The following is a 23,395-nucleotide window of genomic DNA, read 5'->3' as shown; positions in this document are numbered from 1 at the left end:
TTAGGGCTTCTTAAAAACAAACAGATATAACCTACAGCTGTTTTTAAAGCCTTTGAAAATTATTCACTCCTTGTAAAAAATATGTTTTAATTCATCTTGGGTTTTTTTTTGGCAGGGGGCACTTGGATTGATCTCTAGATTCCATCTTCTTCAGAAGAAAGATGAATAAATTACTTAGAGTATAAACAGATGAGCAAATAGCTGCCTATAATAGTGGGATGTAAAATGTATATCGCAAGAGCTAAAAGTGTTGGAGAAGGTAATCAGCCTTTCTCCTTTGCAGTTTTTTAAATTCAATATGTCCCCTGATTAAATCATAAATGTATATGTGTCTGTGTTATGAAACTTTCCTTCCTCCTGGATCTGATAGTAGTTAAGCCATTTTTCTTGATCATCATTCCAGGAAGGATGGGGAGCAGCGGGGAAGCCACACTTCTTATCATGTATGGCTTTTTTAATGTTCTGTGCAAAACAAAGCAAAAGAGTGAAGACAAATCAGGTGTACATTTGGACATCATGGGGCTTCTAAAACCTGGGAGGAGAGGGCTAAGGTCATTTTTCAAAAGTTTGATATCAAAAAGCCCCAAGGTATAAGCAGTGAAGACTTAGGTATCCGTAATTTTTGTGCCTGTGTTACTCTCTCAGACCCATGAGAGACTGGATTTAAACTTCAGGTCTCTTGGGAGCCGTGCTCGTTCCCCAGGATTCTCACTGGGCATCAAAGCAGCAAAGGTCAACTGCTGCCATCTCTCTGCACATATATTTGACTCTGCAATTGTAGGCATAACGCAGGTTTGTTATGGGTTCTATTTGATAACATTGGGCCAAAGTAGACCTTCCTAAAACGTGGGAGTCGGGGCGTACTTTGGGACATAATGATCTGCAGGGAAAGAGTTAAACTCTATCAGCAGACTTGAAAACATTGGTCTTCGTAGCTTTGAATTAATCGTTTAATTTCTGTACTTCTTTACTCTGCTGTTTGCTTTTATAGCACATCCCACATAGAATTCTATTAAGGAATATGAGCTGAAGTTAGAATGTCCACTTCAATGAGTTCACCATCAAATGATGCAATAACTGTTGAAATCTTTGCAAAATGTCATTACACAAAAGCAGGTCACTAAAAATTAAATTTACTAAATTGTGTCCATAGAATGTCATCTTTCTTACCCAAGGAATAGTCTTTTTTTGTGGGTCTGAATGTGATTTAAATGGCCATTTATATAAGAGAAATAAGTGATTATTCTACTTATAAAATGAGAGCATATCTTTTGAAAATTTAAAAATACTGAATACTTGAGAAGTGGCAGGCCTTATTCTTGATTGTCCCAAGTTCTTGATGGTACATCATAGCACTTAATAACTGAAGAAAACAAGCTTTTAGCAACAGTTTTTCCAACTGCTAGTATGAATAATGTGTCATATAGAAGGTATTATCTCCAGTTTCCAATGTCTGGGGATGTCCTGCAGGAAGAAGTCAGAGTTATGAAAATATTTATAGAATCTTATATTAGCAAATATAGTATGAAGAAGTTTACAGAGACTGTCAGTGAAATGAAATCCTCACAGTATAACCTTTTAGTTTGATGTGAGACTACATGGCAAACAATAACAGAGTTCTAAGTCTTTTCATATTCTACAAAATCCATGTGGTTTCTCTGTACTGTGTGCGTTAGAAGAAGCCTGGTGAAGAATTTAGGGTTTGGGGGAATGTTTTTGAATACAGAAATATCAAAAAGTTAAATTTGTTAGATGGGTGGAGATATTAGAAATAAATATTTTAGGAATAAGTAAATATTAGGAAATAGATATGAAATAGTGATAATGGTTTATGTATTAAACTTCAGTTGGACAGAAAGAGAAGTCCATAGAACGCTTTTAAATCACTTATTCTGAGGTGACTAAAATAATAGGAAAGAGAAGTAAAAAATTATTTTTAATCTTTCTCCATGGTGTCAGCCCCTATATTAGTCTGGGCTATCTAAGTCCTTGAAAAATCTCTAGAAAAAAAAGGTGGTGGGCACTTATCAAGGAAGGGTGTTCTTTTTGTTGACAGCTGAGAGAAGGTGGAGATATGTTACAGCAGAGAAAGCAATTAAGGAAAAGTAACAAAAACTAATGAGAATTGAATGCTCTTACACTATCATCTTATACAATAAATCCAACAGTACCAGGGAGACAGGAGGAAGGATGGCGAGAAAAGTAGAAAACTGCAGAGAACCTTGTAGCTGGGGCAGAAATAGGACTGCTAGAAAACCCCCCTAGAGAACAGACCACCCCATGACCTTGTCAAGACAGTTCTCTGAACAGAAGGGATCTCCCATCTTTTGGCCACCATGAGCTTCTCCTGTCAACAAAATTCCCTCTACTTCAGTCGCATTTGAGGCAGAATTCCCTGTGACAAATTCATATCCTCTGGACCTGGAACAGAGCTGCAGCTGGCCAGCATACCACAATTTCCTCACCTGGGAGCGGACTGGACATGAAGAATTGGAAGTATCCAAATATTTTTAGTCATAGAATAAGAGCTCTAGTATGGAAACATTCAGGGAGAATGTCGATAAACTAAAATCCTGACAGTATAATCCTTTCCTTTACGAAGTAGTTTAAAAGAGATTTGTTAGTATTTGTATTTAATTAACTAAAATCACATTTATACTTTTAAAAGCCTGTTATAAACCAGAATTAATTCAGTGGCCAAGAAGAAGAGAAGGCTTAATGAGTCGTACTCTTGCTGATTTCCACTGATCCTGTATTATTTAATTTCCTGTTTTTCTTAATAAAGAAGGTATCAATTAAGCATGATATAAAAATATTGATTTTTTTCTGCCTTCATTGAATATTATTTTTGTTTCCTCTGCCCCTTTGTTGGGTTATTTTAGCTATATGTACTGTATTCTGTAAAAAGATTTATTTTTTCTAGTGGGCCATAATCATTTTGTTTTTTAGTGGTTTTGTAATCTATTTTTGGAAGAGAATTTGCTCATTGAACATTTGTAAGCTCAAACAGCAGCTACTTAACTGATTACTCTCTACTCACAAGCCTTCAGAGAAGAGGAAAGCCCTTTTGAAACTCTGCAGTGATGCACACAGGAGGTGCATGATTGTATCATTTTCTTATAGTTTGGTTGTTATTCTAGAAAATGTTCAAAAGCTTCCTTCTTGTAAAAGCTAGACTGTCAATTCCTGGACTGTGCTGTTTATTAAATGTAGATCTTAACACATTTCTGGTGTAGAATCTTTAGCGTATAGAAGTTTGTATCTGTAGATTCTGGAATGTTAAAAATATTTCTCTAAATTATTTAGCTTTTCAGTTGAATATAAATATTAGTGGACAGTAAGAGATGTAAATGTAGGGCCATGCACAGTGAATCCCAGCACTTTAGGAGACCAACATGTGAGGATCAGTTGAGCCCAGGAGTTGGAGACCAGCCTGGACAACATAGTGTGAAACCATGAGACTCCCATCTCTACAAAACAGAGAGAGATGTAAGTTTATGTTTAGGGCTCAAAAATAAAAACATTAAGAACAGTTTGGACAAGCAATCCTGAATCAACAGCTAGTAACATAAATTAAGCAAAAATGTATAGCTTGTATTTTTTTTAAAAAAAAGAAATATCACTTGTGGCATACAAATCTACTGGAGAGTGATGAACAAGAATTCAAGGAAAAGAACACTTCCAGCAGATTTACAGGAAAGGCATCCTGACTGAGAAATGGTAGGTTGTGGTTAAGTTTCCCCAAGGGAAATTGTGGGAGCACTGTCGGTTGAGACCTGATGGGAAACTCTAAATGCATTCTGGGGAACAGCCTTAGCCCTGTGCTCTCAATAGTGAGCCTTTTGCATGTTCATTTCTCAGTGGGTCCAGGCAGGAGCAACAAAAGCTCCTACAACTCGCTCTTTCCTGATGTATCTATTTTCTATGCATGTGGCATAGGTAACTGCCTTAAAGAGGTAAAATACACATAAAATAACTTCACTTGTTTTAAGTGCACAGTTGGATGAGTGATAGCAAACGTATGCAACCATGTCACCACCACCATAATCAGGATAAGAACATATCCTTCTTATCCTGTTACCCAAAAAGTGTCCTTCTGCCCCTTTGCAGTCAGTCCTCTTCCCCTGACAATCAACAATCTTTCTGGCACTGTGATTTTTGCCTGATTAAGAATTTTATATAGATGGAAGCATACAGCATGTAATTTTTTGTGTCTAGCTTATTTCACTTAGCATCACATTTATGTTCATCTGCCTAACCTGTATTTCAATCTGTTTCCTTACTAAGAACTAATATTAAATTTCTGGATATAGAATCCCAAATATGAACCCTAACTAGAAAACTGGGCCCATCTATACTGGAACCGAAATTCTTTAATCACATTAAAGGAAAAGCAAAATACCTGTGATTAGAGCAGTCATTACTTTTTGTGTTTATTTGTATACCTTATTATTGTTTGTTCTCATTTTTATTCCCTTTGTTTTACCCCTCCTGAGGTGCTTTCTATAATAGCATTTTTTTTTAATAAAAGGAAAAATTGTTTTGGTCTTCAGCATTTTGTGATAATTCCATAGTGTCTATGATAACGTACTATTCCCTGAGTGGTCTCGAATCCAGACAGAAATCTTTGGGTCAGAAAATGCTTACATAAAAAAATTAGTTAAACATAACTTAAACCTATATGTGACTGTGCTATAATTTTCTTTATTGATATGAACATATCTATAGTACAAATACATTATCTAAATGAATACCTATTTTGCATCCTAGAAAAATGTAAACTGTGCATTGAAAATAATTATCATAAAAAGTAGGACAGGAGTTAGTTATTTCTGTAGTCAGGCTTTAGCTGGATACATTTTTGTTAAGTATCCAAGAATGTTTTCTACACTGTGTCTCTGAATTACTGTTTATTGCATCCTACACCAGAAATTATTTAATTAGAAAAATAGATTGAAGAGGATATAAGAAGCTATTCTATAAGCAAAAAGAGACTAAGAAAGTAAGATAACTTATTGGCTGTCACATTTAGTGATATAATATTTAGAATATATAATCATGTCTTTTACAAACATGTGTAAAATGTTCTGTAACACTTGAATGGCTGCAGCTGTCGGCTCATTTTTTCTGGATTAAGTTTGGTCAAGAAAGAAACTGCCTCATTTTCTAGTTGTCATTTGCCCAGGAAGTAAAAGCAAAATTGTAATGAGGGAATCACAGCAGGAGAGCCTCCTAACAAATGAGAGGCATATATTGACTGGCAGCCAGCATGCCATTTCAGTGATAAATGTATTTTTATACACTGCTGTTCAAGGTCACTGTTGTCCTTGAGTGTGCAGCCATCAAAAGTCATGCAATTCACATTCTAAACAGTTCTAATAATCAGTGCAAAGATGCCTGACTTAAAAAATGCGTTATTAATTTTATACATCATTTATGTAAATTACACATCTTGATATTTCACTGCAATTTTATCTTGCTATTGTTGAAAATTGTTGAGAAATCAAAGAAGATGTAAATGTATGAGACATTTGTGAGATGTATTGGTATAGATTTATTACAGTGTTCACAGAAGCCAAACTTGAACATGGATGAACTTCAGTAATTAACCCTTCTGTGTTTTGTGCTTCTTCAGTGTTTAAAATTCATAAAGAACTTTTATAACCTAAGCATTCTGAAACAAAACTATTATCAATTTAAGACTAATGCTGTGTTTGAAATAGAATTTATACAAAAAAAATACAAAAAAGGACATTTTGCTGTTAGATCTGCCTCAATCCAAAGGAAATGTTACTTTTTGACATGCTAGTTAACCCTTTGAAAAGCACTCTCTAATTACTCAGAGAGAGTGATCTAGTTATTCACCATTTTATTACTCAAAACTCAAACACACTTTCTAAATAAAGAATGAACAAAACCATGTTGTTACTCAGGTTTTTGATCCCCATAAATAGCAAATGTTCAGAAATTAATATTAAATAGCTGTCTTTTCAAAGTTAAATTATATGCAAAATGTAATGATTTCTATCACACGAAATCTTTCAGTAAATATTTTTTAAAATATTATGATTGTTGGATTTAAGAATCCTTATGTTAAATACATGTTCACGTGCATATTCACAGAAAATCACGGGGCCCTTTATGGTCTTCAGACTGATTTGCCATCTACGCTTATCTGATTCCACTTCGTTCCTTTCACTGTAAATGTGGATCATTCTGGAGGGCTTGTTGTGTGTTTATTGTTCCCCTATAAGCTATACTCTCTTTCCTTTAGGCTTTTGAATGTAGTATTCCGTCCGCATGGAGGGTGCGTGTTATATTATACCCTTCACATTATATGTATGTTATATCATACCATCCACATTATATTATACCCTCCACGTGTGTGTTTGTGGGTGCACCTATATAGTCATTCCTACCCAGAAAATCTCCAAGGTTTCTCACCTGGCCTATACAATAATCCTGTAATTTAACCTCTACCTGAAGGTATGGGTGTAGGAGGAGGTAAATGAATGTCTCCCTGATTTTAGCTTAGAGCTTTGGATGAATCTAATACCTAGGAGCTCCAGATAGGTAATCTCATACTTCCCTCTGACATCCCACACACACTACCCTGGCCTAGTACCACACATATGTTCCCCCTGTATATCCAGAGATGTTAGAAGTTGTGTGTCTCTGGTGTCTACAGTAGACAATTAGGTTCCTTGGGTCTGGCTTGGACCTTGAAATGCTTCCCCTCATAGACACTATTATAAATAGTGCTTAGGAGATTGAACTGGCACTATAAATTCTGAAACATTAAGAATTCTCTTGGCTTTTGGAAGCTGGCCCAGAAATCTATTTGTTGCATTGTTCCTGTAGATAAATGTGTTCAGAGTTCCGAACGACTGAATTCCAAACAAACTTTAGGACCTCTCATTTGATGGCTGCCCATGTGGAAACCCTGCAACGTACTGCACGTAAAAATGTCACTAGCAGGTCATTTTAAAAATTACCACACTGCACATGGAATAGTGAGGAGTGACACAGTAAATATGCAGAACTACAAATAGAAGGATTTCTTGTATTTAAAGTTATATTAATTATCGATATTTTAAAAATCAAAACAGTTCTTACGGTTTCACTCTTTTTTAACTTTGCATGTAGAATTTGCCTTTCAGGGAGCCCATTATGACATTGAGTTCTGAGTTTTTCATAGCTGGAACAGGAAGTATGAGTCAGAATTCTCAGTGAATTCTAAACTTTCCAAAGATGAAACCCATAAATGGCATTTGTAGTTATGTATAAACTCGTACTCACACCTTGAGTTGAAGGCCTGTAGTGTATTTAAGGAGTACTCTTAGGTTTCCTGGTTGACTTCCTTTGTAATTTAACCTTTGGCGAAGCAGTTATAAGCTCTGACACCTGAACAGTCATAAATTAAAAATCTGCAAGTACAAGTATTTTATAATAACATGTCAGGCATCTTAATGTACAATGCTGTATCTAACCACTAATCTCAATTGACTGTTAAATGGAAATGTTTAGCATAAAACTATTATCATATTATAAAAATCTGTTTAAAAAAATGATGTCCTTATCATTTCCAAACTATAAAAGCAACTAAATATGTGTTAAATAATGTTTCTTTGTTAATAACCTTCATTTAAAAAAAAAAAAACAAAAGCAGAAGCACACTTTTGGAGAGCATGCATTTACCATATAATATTACACTTACTACGTAATGTTATAATCTTAATTTTAACATCTAAAGTGATCTGGCAACTATGACTCTCATCTCTGAGCAAGTAAAATATTTTTATGGAAAAGTAAAATAGTGCCTAGGAGTATGAAATTGTTTATACCAGGAAAAACTGATAACTTTAAGATTTCAAAGACACGCTAATATGAAATCTGGAAGACTGTAAGCCAGTGACTTATGGTGGTTCCTCTAAGGGATGGCATTTGACGAGTAAGTATACTTGGGTAGGGTTTTCAGTTTTATTATAAGTACTCCCAAAATGGTGGTACTATAGGTAATTTTTAGTTTCCTTTTTTATAGTTTTCCCTGTGTTTTTCAAAGAAAAAAAAATTAAATCAGGGGTGTCTTATCTTTTGACTTTGCTGGGCCACATTGGAAGAAGAATTATTTGGTCCACACATAAAATATACTGACACTAATGATAGCTTATGAGCTAAAAACAAAATATCTCATCTTTTAAGAAAGTTTATGAATTTGTGTTGGGCCACATTCAAAGCCATCCTGGGCCGCATGTGGCCCATAGACCACAGGTTGGACAACTTGATCTAAATAAAAACTATGCTTCTCCAAAAAATTATTTTTGCTAATGCAAAGTTCGTATATAAAGTCTATTAAGCCTCAGAAGTGTGTCAAAACTATCTTCTCATACACTTATTCCAAAAGGAAAATATTATATCAAATGGAAAGCTTCTGGTTGAGTTTTAGATTTTTTTTCTTAAAAGTGAATAAAGTTAGTATGCATAGTATTAAAGAATGCCCTTAATGGCATCTGTAATAAGGCATAGAATGTTATTTTAAGGCACATGCCTGTGGGTCATATGCATGATAGTAATTATGAGCAGATTACTAACGAAGTGCATTCTGTGTTATAAACAGAGAGCGTCACAGGATTCACATCTGCTTGGAAAGAACCTAAGTTAAAACATCAAAGCAGGTTTTTTTTTTTTTTTCGTAAAGATTGTAATTATTTAGATAGCTTGTCAGTGGTAGTGCAACAAGTGGGCTTGTGTTATTGATTTTCACCTGTATTACCACAACATTTTTCATTGACAAATATTAATTGCTTATTAAGTACTAAAGAGTTTGATGGTCCAAATATTGAATTTTGTAATGAATTGGCCTTTTAGTTTGCTTATCATTAAGCAGTATGATTGCATTAAAGATACAAAGGTTTAAGCCAATATATCTCCCACTTTAAGAACATTAAATAGATATTCCTCTAAAATTTAATTTTAGTGATAGGATATTTAATTCACTTTCCCTTGCATTCAGGTAAATTACCTTTGGCCAAACTATAGGGAATGTTTATGTAAATATGAATTGTGTGGCTGTAATTAGTAGTAAAGTATCCAGCATTTTTTGCATTGATTCTAGTTTATATATACAGAGAATAATTGAAATTTGTATCAAAACCAAATTGGTGATTATGATCACTAATGTAGATTTTTTTAAGTCATTAATTTGGTTAATTTTTTTTTATGGCCGAGAAGAATCTGCACATCTAAGTGAGCAACCAGTACATATGTGTGTATATATGTTTACAGTACATCCATAAATATATACAAGTTCCAGTTTAATTCCTTTTTGTTATCTTTCCTAACTTTTAATAGTATATTTTTCTTTTTATAATTATACTTGGAGAAATCTTAAGTATATTATACATTGGGCTTTCTAAAACATAATTTGTGGATAACTGATGAAATTTAAACAAAGTTAAAATTAGAGAAATTAGACTGTCAGTTTTGAGTTGGCAAGTATTGGTAGATTAAAATGTTAAATTTAATTCAAATACGTTTTTGATTCCAGAAATTTGACTTTTTAATAATTGATTTTTCTGATCACTGAGTCAGATAATTACTACTTGATAAAGGGTTATCATTTAAAAGTTAAAATACTATCAACCTTCAAAGCAATTTTGTTATTAAGTACATTACTTTATCACAAAATCCTCTTTTAAAGGTGATTTGTACATTGGGGACCACCTTGAAATATTTAATTTACAAATAAAATATTAGATAAAATATTGTATTTCAGGTCCACAATGTGTAAAATGAGCCCAGGTCTGTCTTTTCTGCCCACCCCTTGTGCTGCTAGTGTCTCCTGTCGTTTTTATCCTCTTCCTTTTGGTCTTTTCACTCTATCTGCTCTTCATGGATTTTCTCAACCATTTACATTGGATCTTTTAACAAACATTCCTGGAGAAGCTGCTGTGTACCAGGAACAGGGCTGAGTGCAGGGTCTATGCCTTCCACATCTCTCTATGTGTTGATTCCTCCCAAATCTGCCTTTCTTTTCATCAACCTGTTCCTAAGCTCCCAATTCATCTTCCTCACTTTCTAACAGATTTCTATATGCTCAGCCCCTCCACCTGAATTCCCACACTGAGCTCATTATTTCCCCTGACACCTTCCCACCTCTCCCTATCCCCCGCACCCACCCCAGGGTCTTCTTTCCTTTGTGCCTTCCCTGTCCAGGTCGCAGCAGCACCACCCGCCGCGCTTGCCCTCTCCTTCCTGTCCATGCCCACTTCCTCATTCAGCTCCCCATTTCTCTGCTACGTTTGCTTCCCAACCAGTCCTTCTTCCTTTCTGTTTCTCTCTTCTCCACCCTTTGCAGAATGTTCTTAAAACTAGTCTGATCTGACCATTCTCATATTTAAAAACTACAGAAAACTCCCTTTTGACTATTAAATAAGTCCACATTGCTTGACACCACAAGAAGGCAGCTTATAGCCTGGCCATAGCTGCTTTTCTGCTTCATTTTCAAGCCTGCCTCTCTCCACCTCTCCTCGCTGCCTGGTGCTCCCCTAGGCAGAGTGACACAAGAGTGCTGGCCGTTTTCTTGGACCCCTCTGAAGTCTTCACTTGGCACATGTCTGCTTAGACTCATCTCTTTTTCTTCTCACCAACTTCTGGTGGTCCTTTAGAGCTCAGTTCAAGTACAACCTTCTCTCTGCACCTTTTTCTGACATCTCCTGCCGCTGCACAGAAACTACTGTCTCCTCGTCTGTGTTTCCGTGACATCTTCTGCACATCTCTATTACGCTATTGATTGCACCATACCATAGTCTCTTACTGTCAACCTGTTGGTCTCCCATTCCTAGATTCACGGGCAGAGGTCCTATCTCATCTTTATACTCTGATACCTTGCACAGGACCTAAAACAAAAGTCTCAATAAATATTTTTAACTACATTTTCCTAAAACTATTTTAGAAAATATAGTTTTTCCTAAAAATCATATTTTTTAGGAAAGGTAGGCAAGACAGATAATATTATTTTACAAATAAGCAAATCAGAAAATTGTTCCTATTCATAAAACCAGCAAAGACAAATTTTAATCCACTACATGAAAGTGGATAGTCTAAGTGTAAGTCAGAGGACTGACAAGTAATGTCAGTGTTATTTTGCCACAGTAATTACTCTGGGAGATTTGCAAATGCAATTGCTATATGAAAAAAAATACATACAATATTGCATATTTTATGAATATTATGATTTTAATAGTAAGAAAAATGTTGGATGTTATATCAAAAGTAAAAAGTTAATTTTATCTTTTTGTAACTTGGTATTTCTTTTCTTTAAATTATATTTTTATTGTATTTATTTTGAACAATACAGTTGTTTTACTATTAGAGTTGTATTGGGAAAAGTAAAAATGTGAAAGGAGCTTTAAGTTAGAAGGTATTCATTCTAGATCAGTCTCTAATAAGTCACCATCAAGGGAATTCATTTTTTTTTATTTCAATAGGTTTTGGGGGAACAGCTGGTGTTTGGTTACATGACTAAGTAACTTGGAATTTGTTAACAAAAGAAATGAACCTTGTAATGCAGAACAACATGAATTAGGTTATGTTCCAGACTAATCTGATTTTCTATTTTAATAAGTGGAAGAGGCATAATAAACTACACATAAAAGTGTAAAATTTCTAAACCTGTAATGTGTCCTATTGGTACGTTCTATCATTATCCAAAATAAACATGAATCCAAAGGTGTGGTAATGTTGAATTCATATAGGTGTGAATTTTAGAATTTTATGTCGTAATTTAACACTTTCAAGTCATTTCTCTTTTTGGAATGGTGAAAATGTTAAATACTTTTGCAACATAATTTTGAAAAATATAAATTCTCTAGCTTTAGTATAACCTACATCAGACAATTTTGTGTCACCAGGCGCTATACCAGGCAAAGGAGAGGTGACAAAGGAGAGGGAACACTTGTGAAGGTCCTGACCTACTGCTCTTAACCAAACCATCTTCCATTAACCATAACCCAAATCAAAACCTACGAAAATGCCAAGTCCCATCATGATGGACATTTACTTAGGAATGTGATTGCTGTCCGGCGAGTTAGTGTGTATGGGGGTCTACTGAAGTCCTGCCATGTAAAGGCCTGAAATGTCTAGAGAGGGTGGAGGTAATCAAGACCATTCATGCTGCTAAGGAACTCCATGTGGAAGCAGGAGGGGAGGGATTTATTTTCGTAGCACAGTATAAGACTTCTAGCATGTGTTCAAATAGTTTTATATTAGAAACACTGAAAAAAACATTTAGCTTTTGGGTTTGCCCGAATCTGAAGAAAACATTTTGTGTGACTTTTTAAGCATATGCAAGTAAAACTTTAATAAATATTTCATGTGAGCAGTGTAAATATTTGATAATTTATTCATTATTCTTTTATTTAAAACTGAACCACGTTTATCTAAATTATATTAGTATTCAGCAGTAGAGTATCCATGAATCATCTTTAAGTATGGCTCTATAATTATATTTTTAAATGTTAAATTATATCAAAACGTTATGTTTTCATTTATGTCTTTAGGCTTTTTTAATCATTATTGAGTCTAAAAGTTGTACAGTACAAACATACTGCTGTCATTTTATTAGCCAAAAATTGGTGGTGATCGTATAATATATTAACTTGTGATGTTTGGGATTTTTAGCAAACCTAATTTTCAAAGTATGATTCTATATAATTAATCATTTCAACATGCAAAGAAAAGACATATCAATTCCGTATAATTTAATTGGATATTCTATTGTTACTTTGTCCTGGAAATATGGGGCCTAATAAATCAGAAGAACAGGGAAGAGCAAGGCTAGTTCCTGATTATCTGCGGCAAGAAAAGGGGAAAGAGGGGCTTAGACATTAATAGGTGAATTAATGTCTAATTGACGGAGAACTTTTCTTTGAATCTGAAAGTTTCCCAGTTAAATCAAAGGGAAAATACTCCTAAAATCAGTACCTATTTTTTAGAGTTTGCTCTATGATGATTACAACATTTTAAGTTTTAAGTTTGGTAAACAACAATTGGCTTAAATGTTTATTCTCTATTTTTCCATTCATAAAACTTCCTTTTAAAAATAATTTTGATAATTTATCATGGATCTTAGTGAAAATATAAGCCTCAATACCATAAAAAACTTATTAGGAATGTCAAAATTATAATAATACAATAGTTTTGAGCATGTATGTTGATTCTCACTATTCCTAGATAAGGGTGTCGTGTGTATATATGTGTATATGCACATGCATGTTGATATATAACCCCCTACAGAAGAAATATTGAAAACTATTGCTTGTGTCATAAGGACTGTCAATATGAAGATATTGAAAAGCTTTAATTCATCAATGTCAGCTTGTCCTCGAATGACATATAAGTAACTTTTAGTAACTGAAACTGTGCAGTAAACACTGAAGCTATTTTTAAGGAATAAAGAGAGCCTGTTTACTTTAGACATTATATCTTACAATAAAACTGAAGATAGCTCACTTTATTATATTTATCCTTAAATCTATTTTCCATTAAGATGTTAAAATGATATCAAGTCTACTTGTTTTTCCCTCTGAATATATATTATTTTCAATTAGATGGTGATAGAAAATAATTCATTGAATAGTTTCAATACCTTGGCTTGGAAAATGCCAAAACAGGTTGAGTTTATAACATAAAGTTGGCATAATGTGAATAAAAAGCATTGCCTCAGCCCTCCATCAAGAAAAGAAATTATAGAGATTAACAACCTGTTTTCAACTCTCAAATCTCTGTTCAAAATCTGTAGAACCGCCAAAGGGCAGCATCTAGACTTACGTGCTTAGACTGTAGGAGATAGTACACCCAGTAAGAAAAGTTGAGCTCTTTTCAATACTAGAGAGTGTTAGGATTGCATTTACCATGTACTTCCATTTTGGTCAATATTTTTAGTTTTTATAGTTTGGGTCCCAAGTGAGAAAGAAACAGGTTCCTAACTCTAATTATCCTTTCTTTAAAAAGTGCTTATTTATGGTCCTTGTAGGAAAGTATTGCGTCTTTGGGGTACAGACAAGCTGATAGGAGGGTGAAAGCCTTCAGGCACTGAGGACCAGGGAGGGAGGCTGCTGGTGAGAGAGATGGGGCCACCATCTCTGTAATCTGGCCTGGGCGTCTGGGGGAATCAACACAGGTACCTTCCTCCTTCTTAGCCAGTGAAGAAGGCCAGGACAACTCCGTTTTAAGAGGTTTAAACTCCTGGAGGTGGGTCAAATAAGAGTGTTTCTTCACCCTCACTGTGGCAGTGGGCCAGTGGACCCTGCCTCACCCCACACGGAGGCAAGACTCCACTGGGAAAATGGGCTTCCTATGTCCCAGGCGGTGCTGTCCTCCCAGCCGTCCTCACAGGGATGGCAGGGCAGGGGAGATTGCCGTGGACCAGGACAGCACCAGGATAGGAAGGGAGGTTGGGCTAATCCAGGGACCTTCCTGTGTTATGTGGAAGCCACCTCCCTGCCACATGGGGTTGGGAGTCTAGGGGTTCCGTGAGGTCCCCTGAAATTCAGAAGGGTCTGCAAGGTGGGCTGGCTGACTGTTGCCTGTCCAGAACAAGGGGACGGACAGTTCCCCTTGGCAAGCCCCAGCACCACCACAAGCTCTTGCCTCCAAGCAGCCCTGCTGTAGCTGCCTGGGCTGGGGCTGTACCCAGCCTCCAAGCACCACCAGACATCACTCAAGGTCTTTGTTATTTGGTGTGGCAAAGTCACTTATAAGTGTTAGTGTGTAACATACATAAGACTTTCTCAGCTGTAGGAAAGTCAAGCTATGGAAATTGAAGATCCAGCAGTTCATAGCTTGCTTTTACCTGGTATTCTGTGAGGCAGCAGACTCTGGCACCAGACTGCCTGGATTCTAACCTAAACAAGTTATCGCACCTGTGCCTCGGTCCCCTCATCTATGAAGTGGGGAATAACATAGTCTGCTTATCTCATTGGGTTGATATGTAAAGATTAAGAAGTTTATGTGAAAGTATCTGGAACAGCACCTGGCATATCATACATGCTACAGAAGTTTACCTTCTTAGTATACTTTTTGGATTCTCTATAGCAGCAGTCCCCAATCTTTTTGGCAGCAGGGACCAGTTTCATGGAAGACAAGTTTTCCATGGACCTGAGTGGGATGGATGGTTTTGTGATGAAACTGTTCCTCCTCAGATCATCAGACGTTAGATTCTCATAAGGAGTGCACAACCTAGATTCCTCGCACACACAGTTCACAGTAGGGTTTGCACACCCATGAGAATCTAATACTGCCACTGACCTGACAGGAGGCAGAGGCTTGCTTACCTGTCACCCACCCTCCTGCTCTGTGGCCTGGTTCCTAACAGGCCACGGGCCGGTACCAGTCCATGGTCCAGGGGTTGAGGACCCCTGTTCTGTGGTATAGCATAATAGTGCATGTTTACCTTCTATGTACAATTTTAACATTTATTTCAAGGATGACAACAGCTGTTTTGTACTTGACCCTTGCTAAATCCACTTTTTGTATTAAAGTATTAAGTTATATGATGCAATTTTATCAAGACCCAATGGTGAGACAGAAACTAACCTCTTTAAGCACCCAGGTGATATGATGTAAGTGTTGAGAATTAGTAAATTGGAGAAGAGAGAAATAGAAGAGAGTTAATGAGCAATAAATGAATGGGAGTACATGTTTAATGAAAATAAACAGGGTGCAAAATGAGTACTGATGTCTTCTGGAAAGTGGTAGAAGAGACTTTAGAGCAGGGGCTAATCATCTGGGTTTTTGTCAGTGGATGCCTCTCGAGATGTTTCTGCACCCTCAAGACTCTGTCCATTGGCTGAGGTGTGCACATCTCACTCTCCTAAAGATAACTGGGAGCACGTCAAATGTCAGCCATCTGCATGCCAACAACTGTACAAGTTTTTCCTTTTCAAGGAGTTCTGGTAAATTATCTTTTAATGGTGATCATCAGCCACAATTGCCATTTTCTGATAAAATACGCATATGCTGGCCAGGCTGCATAGTGTCATGAGAAACTGTAATGGCATCCGATCTCCTAATTCCAGTACTCAGTCTGGTTTGAAATTCCACATCTTGGCTGGGTACAGTGGCTCACGCCTATAATCTCAGCACTTTGGGAGGCCAAGGCAGGTGGATCACTTGGGGTCAGGAGTTCGAGACCAGCCTGGCCAACATGGGGAAACCCTGTCTCCACTAAAAATACAAAAATTAGCCAGGCATCATGGCACGCATCTGTAATCCCAGCTATTTGGAAGGCTGAGGCAGGAGAATCACTTGAACCTTGGAGGTGGAGGTCACAGTGAGCTGAGATTGTGCCATTGCACTCTGCATTCCAGCCTAGGTGACAGAGTAAGACTCCATGGAAGGAAGGGAGGGAGAGAGGAAGGGAGGGAGAGAGGGAGGGAGGGAGGGAGGGAAAGAAGGAAGGAAGGAAGGAAGGAAGGAAGGAAGGAAGGAAGGAAGGAAGGAAGGAAGGAAGGAAGGAAGGAAGGAAGGAAGGAAGGAAGGAAGGGAGAGAAAAGAAAAGAGAAGGGAGGGAAGGGAGGCAAAAAAAGAAATTCCACATCTTGAGGCCAGGTGCTCACACCTGTAGTCCCAGCACTTTGGGAGGCTGAGGCGGGTGGATCACCTGAGGTCAGGAGTTTGAGAGCAGCCTGACCAACATGGAGAAACCCCGTCTCTACTAAAAATACAAAAAATTAGCCAGGCGGTTGGTGGGTGCCTGTAATCCCAGCTACTCGGGAGGCTGAGGGAGAAGAATTGCTTGAACCTGGGAGGCGAAGGTTGCAGGGAGGCGAAGGTTGCAGTGAGCCGAGACCGTGCCATTCCACTCCAGCCTGGGCAACAAGAGTGAAACCTTGTCTCAAAAAAAAAAAAAAAAAAAAAAGAAACTCCACATCATGAGATGTCGTTGAATAAGGTAACCTCTAAGATACCATCCAACTCTAAGATGTCTTGATTGGAAAGCTTGGAGAGAGTTTAAGGAGAAGCCACTGAAATTATTAAGAAGTTGAGAAATAAGACCCGAAAGGAAAGGTTATAGTTACTGGGATTTTTTTTTAATCCTAAAAACAAAAATTAAGTAAAAGAGGGGGGCAGATTGCTGCAACAGCCCTCGAGCCTTTAAAAGACTGTCACACTAAGATTGCTCACCAGCTGTTCTCCATCTCTACTGAGGCCAGGACCAGAGGAAGCAAGCTTCAACTGCAGTGTTTTGGATTTAGATTTGATATAAGGAAAAATTTCCTGAAAGCACACATTGTTAAACACTGAAAAGGGTCCTCAGGGGAGATTTGGGAATCTTTCTCTGGAGCTATTTGAAAACAGAATAGATTTTCATGTCTGACCTGCTTCACCATAGCCCTGTCCACACACAGGACAGAATGGGTGACCTTTCAGTGTTCTTGGCAGCACCATGTGGTCTTAAGAGCCTATGCACAAAGAGACTTGAGAAGGCTTAGTTCATCGTGATAATTAAATTGGACTTGAGCCTTCTAATCGGCCATAGATGAGATTATCTATTTTTTAATGGTGTTATTATCTGCCTACATTATTTGTTGAATCTATAATTTGTTTCCTTGAGCAGATGAACCTTAAATATCTAATAAAATTTTCACAAATTGATTGCTTGGGAGAAAAGAAGGGGGGATATTTTTTCCTTGAACATAATTAATTCTTAACTTTTGAACTCTTCTGAAATGGCTCTTTTTTGATGAGCCTTTCCCTTGCCTAACAGAGCTGTCAGTCAGAGCGATGTCTTTGTCTTCTCTCTGCCTTGAGCAGTTACCTCCCTGCCAGCCAGCCAAGAAATCTACAGGCTCCCGTATTGGGATGTCAGAAAGGCATGCAAATCAGAGCCTGGTTCCCCCTCCTTAGCTGCCATTTTCTGACTTCAGCTGCTATTAATATGTGAGAGATACCAAACATACAATGAGTGCTACAAGCACCCGCTGCACCTCACTTGGCATTGCCGGGTATCATTATGTGGGAGCAGCTCTGGGAAGATGTAGGTATTTGCCGGTCTTTGGTATTGCCTCTCCTTTTCAGACCTCACTGCTGAGGCACTGACTGCCTTGAATTTCTGGCCTGTCTCACTTATTTCCTGCCTCCCTACACACACAGACACTTCACTCAGGCTCACCCTAAAGTCAGGGCATCTGCCATGCTTGTACCTCATGAAAACAAGCTTGTCCTGTTTGCCCTCTGCCAGAGCACATTCTAGGGAAAATGCCTCAGGTGAAGGCATAATTGTGCTTTTCGAGATTTCAGAGGCTATGTGCAGCCAACTGGGGAGGACATATTTCGGCTCAGCAGACCTTTCAAGCACCCCTCAAATTGCAACTGCCTGACTTAATCTAAAGTCAGCCACGCTGCTTCCTGAGAAGCCCACAGCCACACGGGCCGCTACCCTCTCAGCCCCTCAAGACCTTGGGGGCCGTCAAGGTTCAGTCCACGCTCCTGCATTTTTCCAGTTTATGTTAGTAAAATGTTATACAAAATACATGGGTCAGTACTTTATGAATCTTTCCCTTGTGCTGGCATTCATGATGGGGAAATCTTACCTACTTTTGGAAATCGTGTTTTCATAATTTATGTTAAAATTAAGAAAATGGTTTAGGTAGGATTTTGTGTTCCCCTTTAAAGAAAAAAATGATGAGACCTACAAATAAATATAAGATGTTCTCTTTCGTTTTATTCGACCTCAAAGTGGGTTGGTTTCAAGTCCCAAACTTGTCATTTGGAAGCTGACAGATCATGTGAAGAGCAGTTTTAAAGAGAATATTCTAGAAAGTCATGGCTTTTGTTGACACTAAATCATTTTAGAAGTTCTTATTTCTGTTTCCTTCTCTGTGCAACTGGGTTAATTATATTTCTTTGCAGAGCACATTGAAAATGTATGTTAAAAACTGTTGGGTGCATTAAGTATTGTTCATTATTCTGCTTCTCAGTTCCTTGTCTTTAATGAGAAAATGGGGTGGGGGTGTTTAACAGTTCAACACTCTATCTCCTGCTAGGAATAATTGTTTGATTTTTTTTTTTAATTGTTCGTAGCACGTCCTGAATTTGATTAATTTCTTTATATTCCATTTCTGTCTTTTCAAGACAGCAATTTCTTTGACTGAAAATATAACAAGGCATGATACTCATTCGCATAAAAAAATCTACCAAACCTCTTTTTATGTTGAAACTTGTTGTTTTTTGGAAAATGTTCTTCAAGGTCCAACATTTGAGACCCAAACCATCCAATCCACCCCATCACAAAGCACTAACAAGTTCTCTGCAATCCTCACAGCTGCATCTCTAATGCCAGAGTAGCGGTTAAAGTCAATTCAGGTGGTGCCTGCACAGATCTTAGAAGTTCAGAGAGTCTGAACAAAAGACAATGGCAACATTTCCATTATAGTGAGGGCTGAAGCACCTCTCAGGCTGAGATTGTAATGAACTCACCAGATGTACCAAGCCATTTAAAACAGCGAACTTCCCTGCACTGCTTGAGCGGTACTTGCTCTTACGAGACAGTAGGTCTGTCAGCTGCAGTCAGCACTCTGTGGTTTTTCTTTAGGTTGCTTTAAAAAGCCAGCCCTGTGGGGCATCTAGCAGCATCATGCTGTGTGTGCACGCACGCGTGTGTGTGTGCGCGCGCGTGTGTGATGCATCATGCTGTGTGTGTGTGCATGTGTGTGTGATGTTCTGATCCAAGATGTAGGTCCCCCTTTGTCCAAAGAAGACTTTAAAGAAAGTTAAACTCAGTATATGACAGGACTTCAACAAAAGTTAAAACGGAACAGTGATGAGTAAAATGAGTAGGAGGAAGTATTTATTACTCGATGTATAGGATGAGCATAAATTTAGTTCTGAGTTTCCTGGCAGTAAAGCAAACCAGTGTTAGGTTATGTAATTATTGTTACATGATAAAAGAAAGCAACAAATTTATCTGGAAAGACAGACATTTTCCCAGCAGAAAATTCCAGGCTGAACTTATTTCCCAAGATCTTCTTTGAGAGCCACTTAAATAACTGCTGAGTGTCTTCAGCTGACATAGAAGTACTCTTCACATGGATGTTTTAAATACTCGCCAGAGGAAGACAAAAAATGGAATATTTAGAGAAGACTGTTCTGAAGGAGCAAATATGGTCCCAGTGAGTCTGTTTTACTACTTTTACAAAAAGCTAACAGCTAGCCTCCAAGAAAGGGGTGTGAATGTGTCCATTGGGTTGTAACATCCTTTGGACCTGCTGGTTTATAGCCGGCTCACTGTTGCGTTCTCTAACTTACTGAAGCAACCTTCTGGTTACTGATTAAGGAAGGATGCTAATCTGAAGGAGGAAGGCTTGGCATTCTGTTTTGAAATTGAGGAGCCCAATCTCCAGAAGGAGGTTCAATCCACCTCTTCACAGAGCCGGGCTTTGAGGGCTTTCAAGAAGGGCCAGTTTTTCTTAGAAGAAAAGTCTACCCACAGTTTTAGATGGATATTGGGATCCCAGAGCATGGAAGAAACTTTGAATTTTGAATCAAATATTTGTAATAGAAAGTTTGCATTAAATGCCAGGAGGGACCAGGCAGGAAATAAGTGAGCTAGGCAGCCTGGTACACAGGTCTTCTTTTGTGTCAGTGCTGGGCTGGTGAAGTGAAGGGCACATGCTCAGGCTGAAGTGCTCACCACCACTCAGCCCTGGCTGATGCTGCCACATGTGAACAGAGGCCCAGTATTGCCCGATCCTCCAGATTTTCAGGAGAGGCTGGAAATCTTGATTTTACGTAACATCTGATCAATTAGAAAGATGGACTGAAAAAAAATTCTTTTTTTTTGCACTTTTGCAGGCCAAACCAAACACATCTATTATCTAATTTCAGCTTAAGGGTTTTGAGTTTGCAGCCTCTAAGTCAAGGCCTTACTGTCCTACTGTCTTTACCATAAAGTGGCCTCAGATTGGCCCAATAGAATTTCAGACTTTTAGCAGAACTGAATCTTGATTTTAAAAAATGGTTAAAAATGCTTTCCCAATGCGCTGATTAAACTGACCTAGTAAGTGGGAATGACCACTTTTTCTGATTTAATTGGTTAAAGGCTTTTTTCCTGCCTGAGTGATTCTTATTCCAGAATAGTTGGTGTTAAGCTGGTTTCTTGCAATAATTATTCAGCAAGTGCACTCCATTTCTTAGATTAGTACATTTATGGGCCAGCATCAGGAGTAATCACATCTATTTAATCAAATGCCACAGTCTGAAGTCTATGTTTATAGGCAACCTGGTATGCTACATGATGCTGATTCTGAGATGTGTGATTAAGGCATAGTTTTGGAGAAGTGTTCATTTAATGGTGTACTCAAGTGGTTGAGTTATATGACTGTTTATATGTGTCTGGTCATCTCTAAGCAAGCAGGAGTAACAGAAATATTAAAAGTATTGAATTGTTATATGCCATGCATTGTGCAGAACACTATGTATTACCTCATTTAACCTTTACAAAGCTCTTTGAGTTAGATATTATCATTATCATCATCACCGTTCCTACTTTACAAACATGGGTACTCTGAGATGTTAAGTGCCTTCAATAACTGGCCCTAGGTTCCAGAGTTAGTACGTAGTGGAGCTCATATGCACACCCAGGAGGTCTGGCTCACATCGTTGCTCTCTCCCTGCCCAGAGCCCAGTTCTGTACCAACATAACTTTTTTTTTTGAGTGTTAGAAAACAAGTGTTATTTGGGGACACCACAGTCCCTTGAAAGTCTAATGACAAAAAAGGACAGAATGCAAAGGCAGCAAGGAATGTGCTTGTGTCTCTACCCCTGTTTTCCCTCTTCTTCCTCATCTTAGGCATTCAGATATGTGGTATGAAAAAATCTTCTGAAATGTACAGTACCTATGGGCCGAATCACATAACAAGCCTAATGCTCCCACTGAGACTCAGGGCTCACAATTCTTTCTCAAAAATGACAACTGGAAGCAAACCTGTCCTGAATTTTCTTAGTTTAGGGGCACATATTTCCTATTCCTTTCTAGACAAAGGGAGGAGACCAACCTGCAGCTTGTAAGCCGGACTGAATATTGGTTAATGTGGCAGAGGTATGGTTTTTAATAGTTGAGTGCAGGGAGATTAATACAGTATTGCTAATTTGCTTAGTATCCAGTGTCTTCTGTAATTATTAATATCATCAGAGTTGAGTACTGTTTTTATTAGGAGGGACCTTCTATCAAAGACCTACTCTAAAATACAACTTCCTTTTTATTATTCATGGTTAAATCAATGATCGCTATTTGGCAGAGGTTCAAAACTATCCCTGTTAACTTGTTTTTAATGGTATTTGATTTATGTGTGTGCCCAAACCTCCCACATGTGTGTGGATGTATATTTACTAATTGCAGCTATATGCATTTAAATGCAGTGTTATTGCTAGAAAATGAAGCATAAAGCGTGAGCAGTGTATAATTATTAAGGAGATGAAATTATAGCCTTTAACTCCTTCAAGAACAGGGATTTTTATAACACAGCTTTGATTGTTTTTTTATTTCAGATGAGCAAAGTTCCTGGATACTTTTGGTGATCAGTTTCTTACCTTTCTAATTGTAAAATTCTTCCCTGTGGCAGACATAAATGAATTAGCACATTGGTTTGTCTATTAACATATGGTTTTTCTTTGGGCTCATGCTGCCCTCCCAACTAGGAGGCAGGTGGACACCTCAGAACAAGATTGAAGCCCTTGGAGAGTTCCCTCAATGAGAGAATGTCGGTTGCTTGGCTTACTTTTCTAAGCTGACTTAATAAACAAAGAAGACAATAGCATCTAATACCCATGATGTAACTTATTCAACATTGAATGCATTTGTGTGTATACTTGTAATTGTCCTGTGGAATGCTTGCCATTCATGATATCTGAATTTTCTTTTAGACAATCCATGGACACAAGGGACCAATCACTGCAGTGGCTTTTGCTCCTGATGGAAGATACCTTGCCACCTACTCAAACACTGACAGCCACATTTCTTTTTGGCAGGTAAGGGTAGATGCTCCAGGGTCTTAAAGCGTATACCGCGTGATACGGCTTTGGTAGTAAGCCTTCCTGTTGAGCCTACCTGCCGGCCCTCCTTCCTGTCCTCCCTCCCTCCTTGCAGCAAACATCCAGTCTGTATTGATTGCTGATGATGTGCCAGGCACTAGCATGCAGGGTGCTGAGAATACAATTAGCAGTCTGGAAAGAGGGACATCTGCTCTCACGGAGCTTGCAGTCTGAAGTAGACATACATAAATAAGCAAGCAGTTATGGTCCCAGGGGAGCCTGAGAATAAGGCTGTGGGAAGGCTTTTCAGAGGAAGTGACACCTAAGCTGAGGCTTGAGTGGTGTGGAAGAAGGGCTGGGT

The 23,395-nt window shown here is 37.9% G+C and overlaps 1 protein-coding gene across 6 annotated transcripts in view; it reads left to right on the top strand.

Annotated features, from left to right (window-relative positions):
- Positions 1-23,395, top strand: part of WDR7 (WD repeat domain 7) — a 389,629-nt gene that overhangs the window by 357,718 nt on the left and 8,516 nt on the right. For all 6 annotated transcript variants that reach the window (XM_005586607.5, XM_005586606.5, XM_065533758.2 and 3 more), the window contains one exon: positions 22,927-23,031. In XM_005586607.5, coding sequence (XP_005586664.3) covers positions 22,927-23,031 — 105 coding nt within the window. The remainder of the gene's footprint in view (positions 1-22,926; positions 23,032-23,395) is intronic.

This window comes from Macaca fascicularis, chromosome 18 (assembly GCF_037993035.2).
Source record: "Macaca fascicularis isolate 582-1 chromosome 18, T2T-MFA8v1.1".
Lineage (NCBI taxonomy): Eukaryota > Metazoa > Chordata > Mammalia > Primates > Cercopithecidae > Macaca > Macaca fascicularis.
Note: the sequence above shows the minus strand (reverse complement) of the source record. Positions and strands in the feature narration are given on the sequence as shown.